Source organism: Podarcis cretensis, assembly GCF_951804945.1.
Source record: "Podarcis cretensis genome assembly, chromosome: 2".
Classification (NCBI taxonomy): Eukaryota; Metazoa; Chordata; class Lepidosauria; order Squamata; family Lacertidae; genus Podarcis; species Podarcis cretensis.
The window spans coordinates 93,502,887-93,515,779 of record NC_137171.1 but is presented as its reverse complement, the minus strand read 5'-3'; the positions used below and the strand labels follow the sequence as shown (position 1 = coordinate 93,515,779).

Here is a 12,893-nt window from a genome sequence, read left to right as displayed (position 1 = left end):
CCCTAATATAGCCAAGTAAGTAATCCAGTAAGTTTACAAGGTTTGGCTGTGGCTGCTTTGTTTTTCCCACACACACACAAAAATGACCACCACAAATCCTACACACGGCCTCTCAATTTGCACCACAGGAAAAATGTGACCTTGTTCTCTCCTCCCAGCCTAAGTTCAAAATGTGCAGACCCAAGTGGTTAGCAGACTTTTCTGAAGATGCCTTATTCCTCCACTTTAAAATTTGTTTGTTTGTTTGTTTAAAAACACCTTTTCTTTTGGTTGGTTGGGTTCTTTTGGTTTGCTGCTATGCTTAAAAAGTATGGTGTTTTCCTAGACACACGCAGAGTTTTCTATGGGTAGCTCTGTAATTTTAATTGTAGAATCACAGAAATGTAGAACTGAAAAGGGGTCCCGAGGGTCATTAGTCCAGCCCCCTGCAGTGCAGGCATCTCAACACGCAGTCACCCATCCAATTTGAAATCAACCCTGCTTAGCAAATGTGACAGCAGTTTTATTGCTACTTTGTAATGTTTTAAAATACAGCTATGGCTTTTTAATGTTCTTTTATCGTTTTATCTTTTGCAGACCCACTTTGAGCGTTTGTTTTTGTTTTGTTTTACAATCAAGCGGTGTGCACATTTTACAAAATAACTAAGGAGAATGCCTTCCTGCAACTTAGCCCGCAAGTTGTATTCCATGCGCGACTCTCAACTCAAGTCTTTGGCTCTTTCTTCTAGCGACGCTTCCGGCGTCCATCTTCAGCTTGTCCTTCATTGGTGGCTTGGCCTTTCATTGAACGAATCCTTGCGCAGAGCTGACCAATCCTAAGAGAGCAGGGCGGGGAAAAGAGTAGGGTTTTTTTTAAAAAAAAAAAAAAGCCCCGGCCGTATTGGCTTTTCGGGTTGACCCTCAGAGGCGAAGCATGGACGTGAGTGGAGGGCTGGAGAACTTCCCCGTGGCTGTGTGGCCGCGGCTGGAGGCGCCGCCAGCGTTCCAGGTGAGAGCGGCGGCCGTTGAAACGGAAGGGCGGGGGACCGAGAGGGCGAAGCCAGTTTCAGCAGCTGTGCGAAAGCTGGTGGGGGACGGCGGCCATTTCTCTCTCTCTCTCGCAAAGGTCGCTGGGAATTGTAGTTCTTTCCGGGTCTGCCACTTACCTCTGGTTAGGAGAATTTCCCCAGGTCTCTCAATTCTCCAAAAGTGGAGAACCGCTGGTCCTTCTAACTGCTGTTCCTTCGGGGGGAGAGTTCACAGGGGATTAAAGGATGAGGGTGGCCGAGCTGTGTATGCCACACTGAGTTCCTTTGGAGAAAAGGGGGTGTATATTATTATTATTATTATTAGTAGTAGTAGTAGTACTTTTTTTCTTAAAAAAAATGTTTAGGAGTATGCTCCCCCCCCCCGAAAAAAGCACTGATTATTATTATTCACTTACACAGATGTACTCGGAGGTGTTGCATAGTAATGGGCTGCGCATGTACGGGTGTTGTACCTGCAATGTTTGGGACTGAAGCACACGTAATATATCACCCATCACTGCAATCATCATTTAATCGGTTTATTGCATTTGCATGCCCTCTTTTCCCCCAGCTCCAAAGGAGCACCAGGTGGCACACGTGGCTCTTGTGCTCTCCCACCCACCCTCCCCATTTAATCCCCCACAACAACCTTGCAACGTGAAACAAATAATAATAATAATTCCTTCCAGTAGCACCTTAGAGACCAACTAAGTTTGTTATTGGTATGAGCTTTCGTGTGCATGCACACTTCTTCAGATACACTGAAACAGAAGTGTGCATGCACACGAAAGCTCGTACCAATAACAAACTTAGTTGGTCTCTAAAGTGCTACTGGAAGGAATTTTTTGTTTGTTTGTTTGTTTCAACTATGGCAGACCAACACGGCTACTACCTATAACTTGCAAAGTGAGTTAGGCAGAGACAGAGAGATCACCCAGGGAACTTTGCAGGTGAGCAGGGGTTTGAACCTTGATCTTCCAAGTCCTAGTCAAGTGCTCAAACTACTTCATCACACATATATTTAGGTAGCACATTTATAACTTGCTTTTCTTTCACCATAGAACTCAAGGCAGTGTGTATTTGGGGGGGGGCACTGCTTGGCTTCCCACCCAGGCCCCGAGCAGACCCAGACCTTCTTTCAGCAAGGTGTCCACTTCCTGTGGCCTCTCTAATGTCAAGTGTGAAGTCAAAATTTGTTTTACTTGGAATACTATTCCACCTTAGTCCTAAACATATTAACTTATAGAATCATAGAATGGTAAAGTTGGAAGGGACCCTGAGAATCATCTAGCTCAACCACCTGCAATGCAGGAATATGCAGCTGTCCCATATGGGAATAGAACCTGCAACCTTGGTGTTATCAACACCAAACTCTTAACTGAGCTATCCAGTTGGTCCCAGTTAGAAAGAGTCCTGCATAGCAGGGAGTTGGGCTTGACCTTCGTAGTCCCTTCCAACTCTGCCATTCTGTGATTCTAAGTAGGGCTGAGTGATGTATGTTTAATTCACTTTGGTACAGTGGTACCTCGGGTTACAGACACTTCAGGTTACAGACTTCGCTAACCCAGAAATAGTACCTCGGGTTAAGAACTTTGCTTCAGGATGAGAACAGAAATCGCGTGGTGGTGGCAGCAGGAGGCCCCATTAGCTGAAGTGGTACCTCAGGTTAAGATCAGTTTTAGGTTAAGAACGGACCTCTAGAAGGAATTAAGTTCTTAACCTGAGGTACCACTGTATTGCAATCTCCCCTGTCTTTTGAAAGTATAGAAGTCTTCTGGCAGGTCTCCTATCACTTTAATCCTCCTGTTAAGGCAGGAGTTCAAAAGGCAGGAGTTCAAAAGGTATTTGCACTGCTATTACCTCCAGTTCAATTTCCAGCTCTTGTGCGGATGCTAAAGCCACTGGAACCCTTCCAGACACCAGCCCATCATTACGTGGAAAAGCAGGCAGGTTTCCTTTGCTTCCTCCAGTGAGTGCTAAATGACCCTGCACTATCAGTTACATCCATGAGATGTCACTCTTATCTTTGGCAAAACCGTTCCATCTTATTGCTTAATAGTGTTCTTTGAAAACGTAATTCACAGGCAAATGTTTAGATTTCCTGTTGCTTTTTGATTTTAAAGTTTGTTAATATTAGATGTGTTGTTTGTATGAATGCTGACCTTATTATAAATTGATTTAAAAAGGGTTGCAATGACATGTTTTTCCAATACGTGTGTACACTGTGTACCAAATAAAAATTTCTTACATCAGTCGTCAACATGAGATGCTACAAAAAGTGGGTGAACTTTTGAAATGTATTCTCATTGAAATATAGTTTGAAATTACATAATCTTAAATTTTGGAATAGACATGATACATCAGAAATGTATTCCTCCCAGTCAATTTGTAGTGAAAAATCATTGCAAATTTAAATTTGGATTAAATATGGCAGGGAAAGGGGAAAAGAATAAGAGACTTATGGAAATATTTTACTTTTCAACATCAACACAATCCCTTCCAGAATATGTGTCATCTATTTCAGGGATGGGGAAACGATGGCCCAGTTCTCTGAACTGTTAAGATCATAGTGAATATGAATCTGTGGTATTAGCCACTCCAACTACACTCAGCTTTCCTTTGTCTCTGAAAATGAAACCTAAGAGGATATGATCACTTCCTCCCAAGGTTCCCAGTACTTACACTTCGTCAATCAACTCCTCCCTGTGGGTGAGCACCAGGTCCAAGCTAGATGATCCCCTTGTTGCTTCTTCCACCCTCCAGGAAATGAAACTAGCGAAGCTGTGATAAATCAGTATGTGCATTATCACAGCCACGTATTGATGAAAATTAAATAGGAAATGCATTAAACTTCAACCATCTCCTTTCTGTATTCTGTCATGTAGAAATAAAGCAAACTTTATTTCACATTCTTCTAATGTTCTTAAAGGATCCATTTGCCATCCCAAACACGCTGAATCATGGCTGGTCCCTTCAGATAAAATTAGAAGCATGAGATTTGTGTGGGTTTGGCAGGGTAATTTTATCCTTGCTTTGGCTAATGAGCTACTTTAGAGGAATTAAATTATTAGTGCATCCTCAGCCATTCCATGTGGACTAGCACCTGCATTGTAAAAATAGATCTCTGCAGAAATCCTCTAGGGAGCAAGGCAAAATCAAAAACGCAAATGCAGAAAAGCATTTAGTTGTGTATGCTTGTAAACATCGGGATGTTTACATTTCATATGTTGATGTGTATTTCAGCAAACATACTGAGAACCCTGAATGGAAAATTCAGCAGTAAATGTATTTACCCAAAGGTAAGTCCTGTTGAATTCAGTGGTTCTTTCTTTTCAGTAGACATGTATAGGAGTATGCACTATTTGTACCATATGCTATGGCTGATTTGTTTTTTTTAATGTAGAAGACACTACACAATGATCTGTTTTCTTTTGCAGTACAGCCCAGATCATGTGGCTGGAGAGGGAGGAGGACCAGACCCATCTGAAGTCTCCCTTGACGGCTGCAGCTGTCACTCCTCTTCCTGTTTTGCCTCCACGTGTTCCTGCCTTCATTATGGGGAAAACTATAACAATCAGTGCATTAACTGTGAAGGAAATGAACTAGATTTTTCGAAGCCTGTTTTTGAATGCAACACTATGTGCCATTGTGGAGAGTTGTGCCAAAACAGGGTGATTCAAAGGGGCTTGCAATTCCGGCTTGAAGTCTTCAAGACTGCCAAGAAAGGATGGGGTCTCCGCAATCTGGAGTTTATACCCAAAGGAAGATTTGTTTGTGAATACGCTGGGGAAATACTCAGCTTCGGAGAAGCATGTAGAAGGATACAATTGCAGACATCAGGCGATTCAAATTACATTATAGCGGTAAGAGAACACTTCTGCGATGGACAGATAATGGAGACATTTGTGGATCCCACTTACATTGGTAATGTTGGTAGGTTCCTGAACCATTCCTGTGAACCAAACCTCTTTATGGTCCCTGTCCGAGTAGACTCAATGGTACCTAAATTGGCACTTTTTGCCAACCGTGATATTTGTGCCAATGAAGAACTTTCATATGATTATTCAGGTAGATACCATAATTCCTCGCCTGAGAAAGATCAAGAAGAGCTGCAGCAAGTGGAAGTATCTAAGAAACCCTGTTATTGTGGGGCCAAATTATGTGCAAATTTTTTGCCTTATGATAGCTCATTATTCCACAAAGATGACCTAAGAAGCCGTGCTGTAGAAACACTCTGAGAATAGAACCAGTAGCATGTAATGCTGTATATATATCAATTACATTGCAAAAATACTAATGCCCTATTCTGGTATGAGGGATCAGTGCATGGAATCAGCATTCCACACAGGTAGATGATGGAGGTGTGTTTCCCTATCTAACATTGCAATGCTGATTGAAGTGGCTGGATATACCTTTTGATGCACATGGAACAAGTGACTTCCCAGACCACTACTAGCTGTCACATTTGACTAATTGCACTCAGCCAAAGCTGGATCAAGGCCTCTCTTCCTGAAATAATCCTTTGGGGACTTAATGAACTTTCAAAATATATAACTATGGAATGAATGACTCACCATATTTATATCCAGAACCCAAACCTAGAAATGGGACATGATGATTTCATTTAAACTTGCTTTTGTGTACATGTGATTAGCAGTACATACGTATAACCAGTAATTTTCTGGTCTTGGATTGTACAGCAATAAGTTATTCCCCTTCTATATCTTGTTCTAGTCATAAAAGGATAATGGATGGATGGAGAACCTATGGCCCTCCATAGGTTGCTGGACTGCAACTCCCATGATCCCTGAACATTGACCATGCTCTCTGGGGCTTATGAGTCCAACAATATATGGATGGCCACAGGTTTCCAACCCCTGTGGTTAAAACATTAGGGACATAACAAATGAATGCCAGTGTGACTAGATTCCTCATCAGACCTAAAATCTATCAATAAATAAAAAAATTATGAAACAGTCTGTGTATACTATTAACCGCTTAGCATAAGCTGCTGTCTCATACCTTTGTCATCTGCCTGGGGTTATCACCAGGCCCCTTGGTAATCTCAAATGACTGTCTAATAAGCAGTCCACTGAGTTCACACCCATCATAATATCTAAAGTTACCTCTATCACTACCTCCTTTAAATATCCTTTACTTTGCTGATAAAAGCATGGATGTGGGTTGAGATTTATCCATCCAGACCTGAAGGCATCAAGTATATGAGCCAGGTATTTTATTTTATTTAGGCAACAAAAGCAACTCTGAACATAAACAAGTGAGAATGTGCAGCCATTCAGTAAAGAATAGGAAATAATTCTACCCAATAAACTGGCACAGTATATGACTCTCCTTTCCACTCACCATCTTGCTCATCAACTTTTCCCCCTGCCCTTTTTTATTGACTTGTTTAACTGTCCTCAACAGATATTCTCCACTGATCACATTTTCTGAGTCTTCCCACCATTCCATCGTGCTCTCTTTGTTGCACTTCTATAGTCCTGTTTTCAGAAACACATACTGCCCTTGCTTTTTCTTGTCTCTGTTGCAGTCAAGTCAACATAAATTATACCTAGTGATTATTCTAATAACTCATTCAGTGGGGACTGGAGGCAGAGCTCTGCTTCTGTCTTGGCCATTTTCCTGCCTTCTTTGAATCTCACATTCCTTCCCAGAATGGAAATGTGTCAATCAGTGCCCCGACCTTGCATACCAGTAGAACAAATACCCTGTTACTGGTGTCGAATACACAAGAAGGTGTATTATTATGATCAAAAATGGTTTCCCACCCCTTCAATTTCAGCTCTCTCTAAGCAGAAAAAGGAAATCACTGTAAGAAATAGCACTGCTGTACAGCTATTTTTAGGAAGTGAAATATTCAGTCTTGTCATATATATATATATATATATATATAAAGCCTTGTTTCTGTGATCATTCAAGTCTTCCTTCAACAAAAGCCAAGGGGCCTGTTTTCCTCTTATGTGAATTTTTCAGTCTGACTTGGAAGCAGCAACAAGCTGAATGTGCTCCTGTCTTGCTAAATGCAAGGAGCTACACAAGTGAGTGAGAAGATTAAAGATTTTATTCTAAACAGCAAACATTACCAAGCAAGCGCTTCGATCTGCCACTGGGAAGCCCTCAAGAAGTGGCAAAGTGACCCCCAGGTAGCCTTCAGTTTTTGCATGACCCTCTGGCCATCAGTTCATGCATGAGCTTCTCAGAACTATGCCCCAAAACCATCCAATTTATAGATAGCTAACTTGCTAGCCTACATGCCTTGCCCAACTAGCTAGTGCAGATTATTAATTAGCTAGCCCCCTCTTCCAATACCACATGTTCTTCCAAACCGTGTCTAATATCATAGAAGGTATTCTGCATTACCACTTTTTCCTTCCACCAGATTATACATTACAGTGGTACCTCGGGTTAAGTACTTAATTCATTCCGGAGGTCTGTTCTTAACCTGAAACTGTTCTTAAACCGAAGCACCACTTTAGCTAATGGGGCCTCCTGCTGCCGCCACGCTGCCAGAGCACGATTTCTGTTCTCATCCTGAAGCAAAGTTCTTAACCTGAAGCACTATTTCTCATAGAATCATAGAATCATATAGTTGGAAGAGAGGAATGTTGAATTTGCAGTGTCCCAAGCACAGCGGAATGATGAGGAGTACGTGCCACATACTCTATATTACTTTATTTACACTTCAAAGCTGGTAGATTACAGAAAAACATCTTGCCTCTGCCGGAGCAGAGAAAGCATCCTCTCTCCTCTAAAGCACGGAGAGAACACTGTGAGAACAGTGAAAAACAGGAAACCAGTGTACGTCACATCCAGTCTCCTTTCCCGTGGGAAAACCCAACAGCACAGACTGTGGAATGTAAACACCTGTCTCGTGACAAGCACTTCGCTGCACAGTGAAGAGAGCAGAAACCAACATCCTCCCCCTTTCTGTGAACATCACTGGGCAGCGTGTTCGTACAATATCAGTACAAACCCAACTTCTGCACATAGGTACAGTGTTGATCCCTTGATACAATCTTGGACAATACATCAGCAGGAATTTCATTACCTGGCATATAGGACACCGTTACGAGTCCCTTCTGAATACGTTCCCTAGCATGTTGCAACTTCAATTGCAAGTGCTTCGTGCTTTGCTTACAACCTTCAGAATTCAGCAAAGCCAAACATGCTTTGTTGTCCTGGTAAACCTGGATTGGACATTTGACAGGAATTTTCATGTCTTTGCACAATTGTAACAACCATTCACAATCTTTAAGTGAATAAGACAGTGCATTCAGTTCAGCTTCACAAGTACTTAAGCTAACTGTTGTTTGCTTCTTGCATGACCAATCAAATAGACCCTGATTGTACATGTAGCAAACTCCAGACGTGCTTTTCCTGTCTGTAGTGTCACTTCCAAAACTTGCATCTGCAAATATCTCAAGACCACCAGACTTCTGATTGTTAAATCTCAGTCTGTAATGCATAGTGTCTTTCAAATAGCGCGCTATACATTTCAGAGCTTTCCAATCCTTAACAGTAGGATTGTTGACTTGTCTGCTTAGCAAATTACAGCTAACAGCAATGTCTGGTCTTGAACATCTGGCAATGAAGTTTAGCTTGCCTAGCACACTTCTGTACAGTGTAGTGTCAGAAAATGCTTCTTCAGTGTCATCTACCTGATAACCTGTTGTCATCGGTGTGTCTACAGGGTTAGCATCCATCAGGTTTAGTTTGCTTAACACATCAGCAATTTTCCGTGACTGGTGTACTAGAATGTTACCATCTTGATCTCTCTCTATTTCCAGAGATAGGTAGTTGTTTACCTCACCAAGATCTTTCATGTCAAAGTGCTCTTTCAGTTGAGCTAGGGCGTTATTGTACATTGTGACATCCTTCCAAAAGAATAAAAGATCATCAACATAAAACAAACAATACAGTTTCTTTTGCCCCTCCTCTTTGACAAATACACATGGATCAGCTTTCCCTTGCTGAAAATCTAGAGAAAACAATACTTCAGTGAGTTTAGTATGCCAACACCGTGCACTTTGTTTGAGACCATAAAGGGACTTTTTCAGAGCACAAACAAATCCCTGTTTTACCTGTACGCCATCAGGTGGAAGCATATAAAGTGATTCATCTAGAGATCCGTACAGAAAAGCTGTATTCACATCGTGGTGACTAATGTGTAAATTCTCCTCTGCAGCTAGCTTGAGCATAAGCCTAATGCTCTCATACCTCACTGTGGGTGAGTAGGTCTCGTGATAGTCTTCACCTGGTACCTGTGCAAAACCTCTGGCTACCAATCTGGCTTTGTGTCTGACTATCTTGCCATTTTGATCAGTCTTCGCTTTGAAGACCCATTTGCTTCCAAGCAGTTTCATTCCTGGAACTACTGGAACAAGTTCCCATGTTTTGTTCCTTTCCAAGGAATCAAGCTCAGCTTTCATGGCATTTAACCATGGCTCAGCTTCCTTTGAATCCAAATCCTGGATTTCTTGGAAACTTGAAGGTTCAAATACCTTCTTGGAGCTTTTAACAGCTGTTACTGCTATCTTAGCAAACTCATCAGCAAATCTCTTTGGAGGTTTGCCTTTTGTGGCTCTTTGTGACCTGCGAATTAGCCGTAGGTCTTCAACACTCTCCTCTTCCTTCTTAGGAGAAAAGTGACCTATTGTGAACAATGGTTCCTCCAATTCTTGATCAGAGCTTTCAGAGGGTCGCATAGAGGCTTTCGCACTCTTGAAATCCTCTGAATCACCCGATTCAGTTTCAGACTCAGAATCAGAACCTTCATCAGTGGGTGTGGGTTGTTGCGGTTGCTTTTGACTATCCTCAGTCTCATCACTGTCATCAGGATAACATTGGAAAATTCCCACATTCTCCCCCCACTTGGCATTGTACTCAACACTTCTTGTGAGCTTAATAGTCTTAGAGTCAGTCATCATTATTCTGTAAGAACCTTTCTGATAACCTAGAAAGATACCATGCAATCCACGCTTGTCTAACTTGGAGCTTTGTGGTGAGTGAACCCACATGTCAGAACCAAAAATTTTCATGTGTTTGATGTATGGCTTCTTGCCAAACATCTTCTCATAGGGGGTACAACCAATCGCTGAAGATAACCTGCGATTATAACTGTAAACAAAACACGAGAGAGATTCGGCCCAATAACTCTCTGGAAGATTGGCATCATGCAGCAAGGTTTTTAACCCTTGAAGCAATGTTTGATTTGCCCTCTCGCAAAGTCCATTCTGCCATGGCGAGCGAGGACTAGACAAATCGTGTTGAATTCCTTTCTCAGTCAGAAAAGCTTCAAACTGCTGAGAAGTGAATTCCCCCCCGCGATCAGTGAAAAGAATTTTTATCTTCTTACCATGCACATTTTCCAACCAAGCACAGAATTCCTTGAACCTTGGAAAAGCCTCTGATTTCTGCTTGAGATTGTACACATAAATATACCTGGAAAATGCATCAATGAGAACCATGAAGTACTTGTTTCCACCCAAAGAGGGCGCTAGTGGTCCAACCAAATCAGCATGAACAATTTGGTATGGTTCTGTAGCTTGCCTACTAGACACCTTACCTTTCGCAGCCATTTTCACCTTGTTTGCTGCGCATGCCTTGCACTTCATGTGGTACCTGCAGGGTTTAATAGTCATACCTTCAACCAAGGCAGGCATTTTAGATACTGCCTCAAAATTCAAATGACCAAATTTTCGGTGAAAATTGTGAATACATTCTGCATGCAAACTTTTGTTAGAACCTGCAATGCAACAAGTTTCATCCTGCACATCATCATCAAAATACAAAACATACAAACGATCAACATATTCAGCATGCAATACATAATCATTTTTCTTTGTGATGATGCACTTTTTGTTCTTAAAGGAAACGTCAATTTTCCGCTCATTCAGCTGTCCAACGCTGAGCAGATTATGTTTGGCATCTGGCACATAAAGAACATCTTTTATCGATAAGTCCAAACTGTGAAGAACAACAGTTCCGTAGCCTTTACTGGGGATTGTGTGGTCATCCGCCTGGTGAATTGCACCTTCCATGAACAGTCGCTTATCGTTGCACATGTGATGGGTCGCCGCTGAATCAACAACAAAGAAAGATCTAGACGTCTTCTGGACCTTTGCAACCTTTGGAGCGAAGCGTGAGACCATTGCCTTGTGCTGCGTTGTCCTGGACACCGGACCTTTGCCTTTGCCTCGGCCTTTTCCACGCGATGAGCTTTCGCTGCGCTGCTCTGTCTTGGCCCTGGGATATCTGCATTCCCTCTTCATATGGCCTAGACGTCCACACGAGTAGCATTTCACTGCCTTCAAAGCTTTGGCGCCATCTGGTGGTTCCACTGCACTCTGGGATGACGTCTGTGAAGACTCCCCCTTACCCATGCAGCTATCACCCTGGCGGTCTGCTTCATTTTGAATCATGGCAGTATCACAGGCTACTCTGAGCTGAGCAATTGGCTGATTGGCATCAGATTCCCTACTTGCATCAGCCAGCCTTCTGCAGCTAGCCATCATGACTCTGGCATTAGCCTTCTGCATCATCTCTGCTGCTTTAAACAAGCTGCTTTATACAAGCTGCGTCTCTGCTGCTTCAAACCTCATTCCAAAGGCAAATTCAAAAGTGCTTTCTCTCTGCTGCCTTAAATCAAGCTGCGTCACTGTTTTCTGCAGCTGCTTTATTCCAAAAGCACTTTGAAAAGTTACCTTCGGTTTCCCCCAGCATAGGAGCTTGTTCCTTTGAGCCTTTGCCTGTGCCCGGCAAAATGGCCATAAAAGTTCAGAGTCCAGCCATAAAGCCATTAATTAGAAGCTGGCAGGCTGCCCGGAGCATGAGCACATACCTCAGCAATCATCTTGATGCGCAGAGCAGATACCGTCCGATCCGTCCCTCTGCATTCCGATCCTTTTGCCGGCATTCTGATTCGAATTCTAAATTCCATTCTCAAGATGACTGCGTTTTCTTCTGGGCCCCATAACCAAAAATGTTGATTTTGCAGTGTCCCAAGCACAGTGGAATGATGAGGAGTACGTGCCACATACTCTATATTACTTTATTTACACTTCAAAGCTGGTAGATTACAGAAAAACATCTTGCCTCTGCCGGAGCAGAGAAAGCATCCTCTCTCCTCTAAAGCACGGAGAGAACACTGTGAGAACAGTGAAAAACAGGAAACCAGTGTACGTCACATCCAGTCTCCTTTCCCGTGGGAAAACCCAACAGCACAGACTGTGGAATGTAAACACCTGTCTCATGACAAGCACTTCGCTGCACAGTGAAGAGAGCAGAAACCAACAACCACAAGGGCCATCGAGTCCAACCCCCTGCCAAGCAGGAAACACCATCAGAGCACTCCTGACATATGGTTGTCAAGCCTCTGCTTAAAGACCTCCAAAGAAGGAGACTCCACCACACTCCTTGGCAGCAAATTCTGGGTTAGCAGAGTCTGTAACCTGAAGTGTATGTAACCTGAAGCGTATGTAACCTGAGGTACCACTGTAAAGGCTGATCTCAGCCACCAAATAACTTTAACAAGAGATGGGGGACATAAACAGAGGCAGGAAGAGATGACCATGTCAGATCACTAAACTCAAAATACAAATATATTTGTATACATGATCCCTCATCCATATAGCCATCTGTTAGCACGTCAAGTTATTCCTGAGACTGAGATACGGTTTATTATAAGGCATTAAAAAAGAAATGAATAAAATATTATGCTGTGATGATGCCCATGTTTAAACCATCTGTGTTTCGAGCCTTAAAGACATGAGCCCTGCTGGATCAGACCAAAGGCCTCCCTCATCTAGTATCCTGGTTCCCACAAAGGCCAAACAAATATCACTGGGAAGCCCACAAGCAGGACAC

At 42.6% G+C, this 12,893-nt stretch overlaps 1 protein-coding gene and 2 long non-coding RNA genes across 4 annotated transcripts; 2 read left to right on the top strand and 1 right to left on the bottom strand.

The window, feature by feature from the left end:
• Positions 1–681: 681 nt before the first annotated feature.
• Positions 682–3,811, bottom strand: LOC307209194. The gene is made up of 3 exons (XR_013835407.1): positions 3,690–3,811; positions 1,146–1,290; positions 682–815 (listed from the first exon to the last, which is right to left on the bottom strand). It is a non-coding gene; the product is annotated as an uncharacterized lncRNA (long non-coding RNA).
• LOC307208947 (histone-lysine N-methyltransferase SETMAR) lies at positions 811–6,354 on the top strand (the record flags this gene model as incomplete). Of its 2 annotated transcripts, none has more annotated exons than XM_079963998.1 (2): positions 811–988; positions 4,445–6,354. In XM_079963998.1, 2 exons carry the CDS (start codon positions 914–916, stop codon positions 5,243–5,245), a joined length of 876 nt encoding a protein of 291 aa, XP_079820124.1. In that variant the 3' UTR covers positions 5,246–6,354. The 2 variants fall into 2 exon arrangements, with proteins under 2 accessions (XP_079820124.1, XP_079820123.1); XM_079963997.1 differs by lacking the exon at positions 811–988 and adding an exon at positions 4,199–4,306.
• A 712-nt stretch (positions 6,355–7,066) lies between these two features.
• On the top strand, positions 7,067–12,751 carry LOC307209235. The gene is made up of 2 exons (XR_013835458.1): positions 7,067–7,432; positions 12,541–12,751. It is a non-coding gene; the product is annotated as an uncharacterized lncRNA (long non-coding RNA).
• Positions 12,752–12,893: the final 142 nt, after the last annotated feature.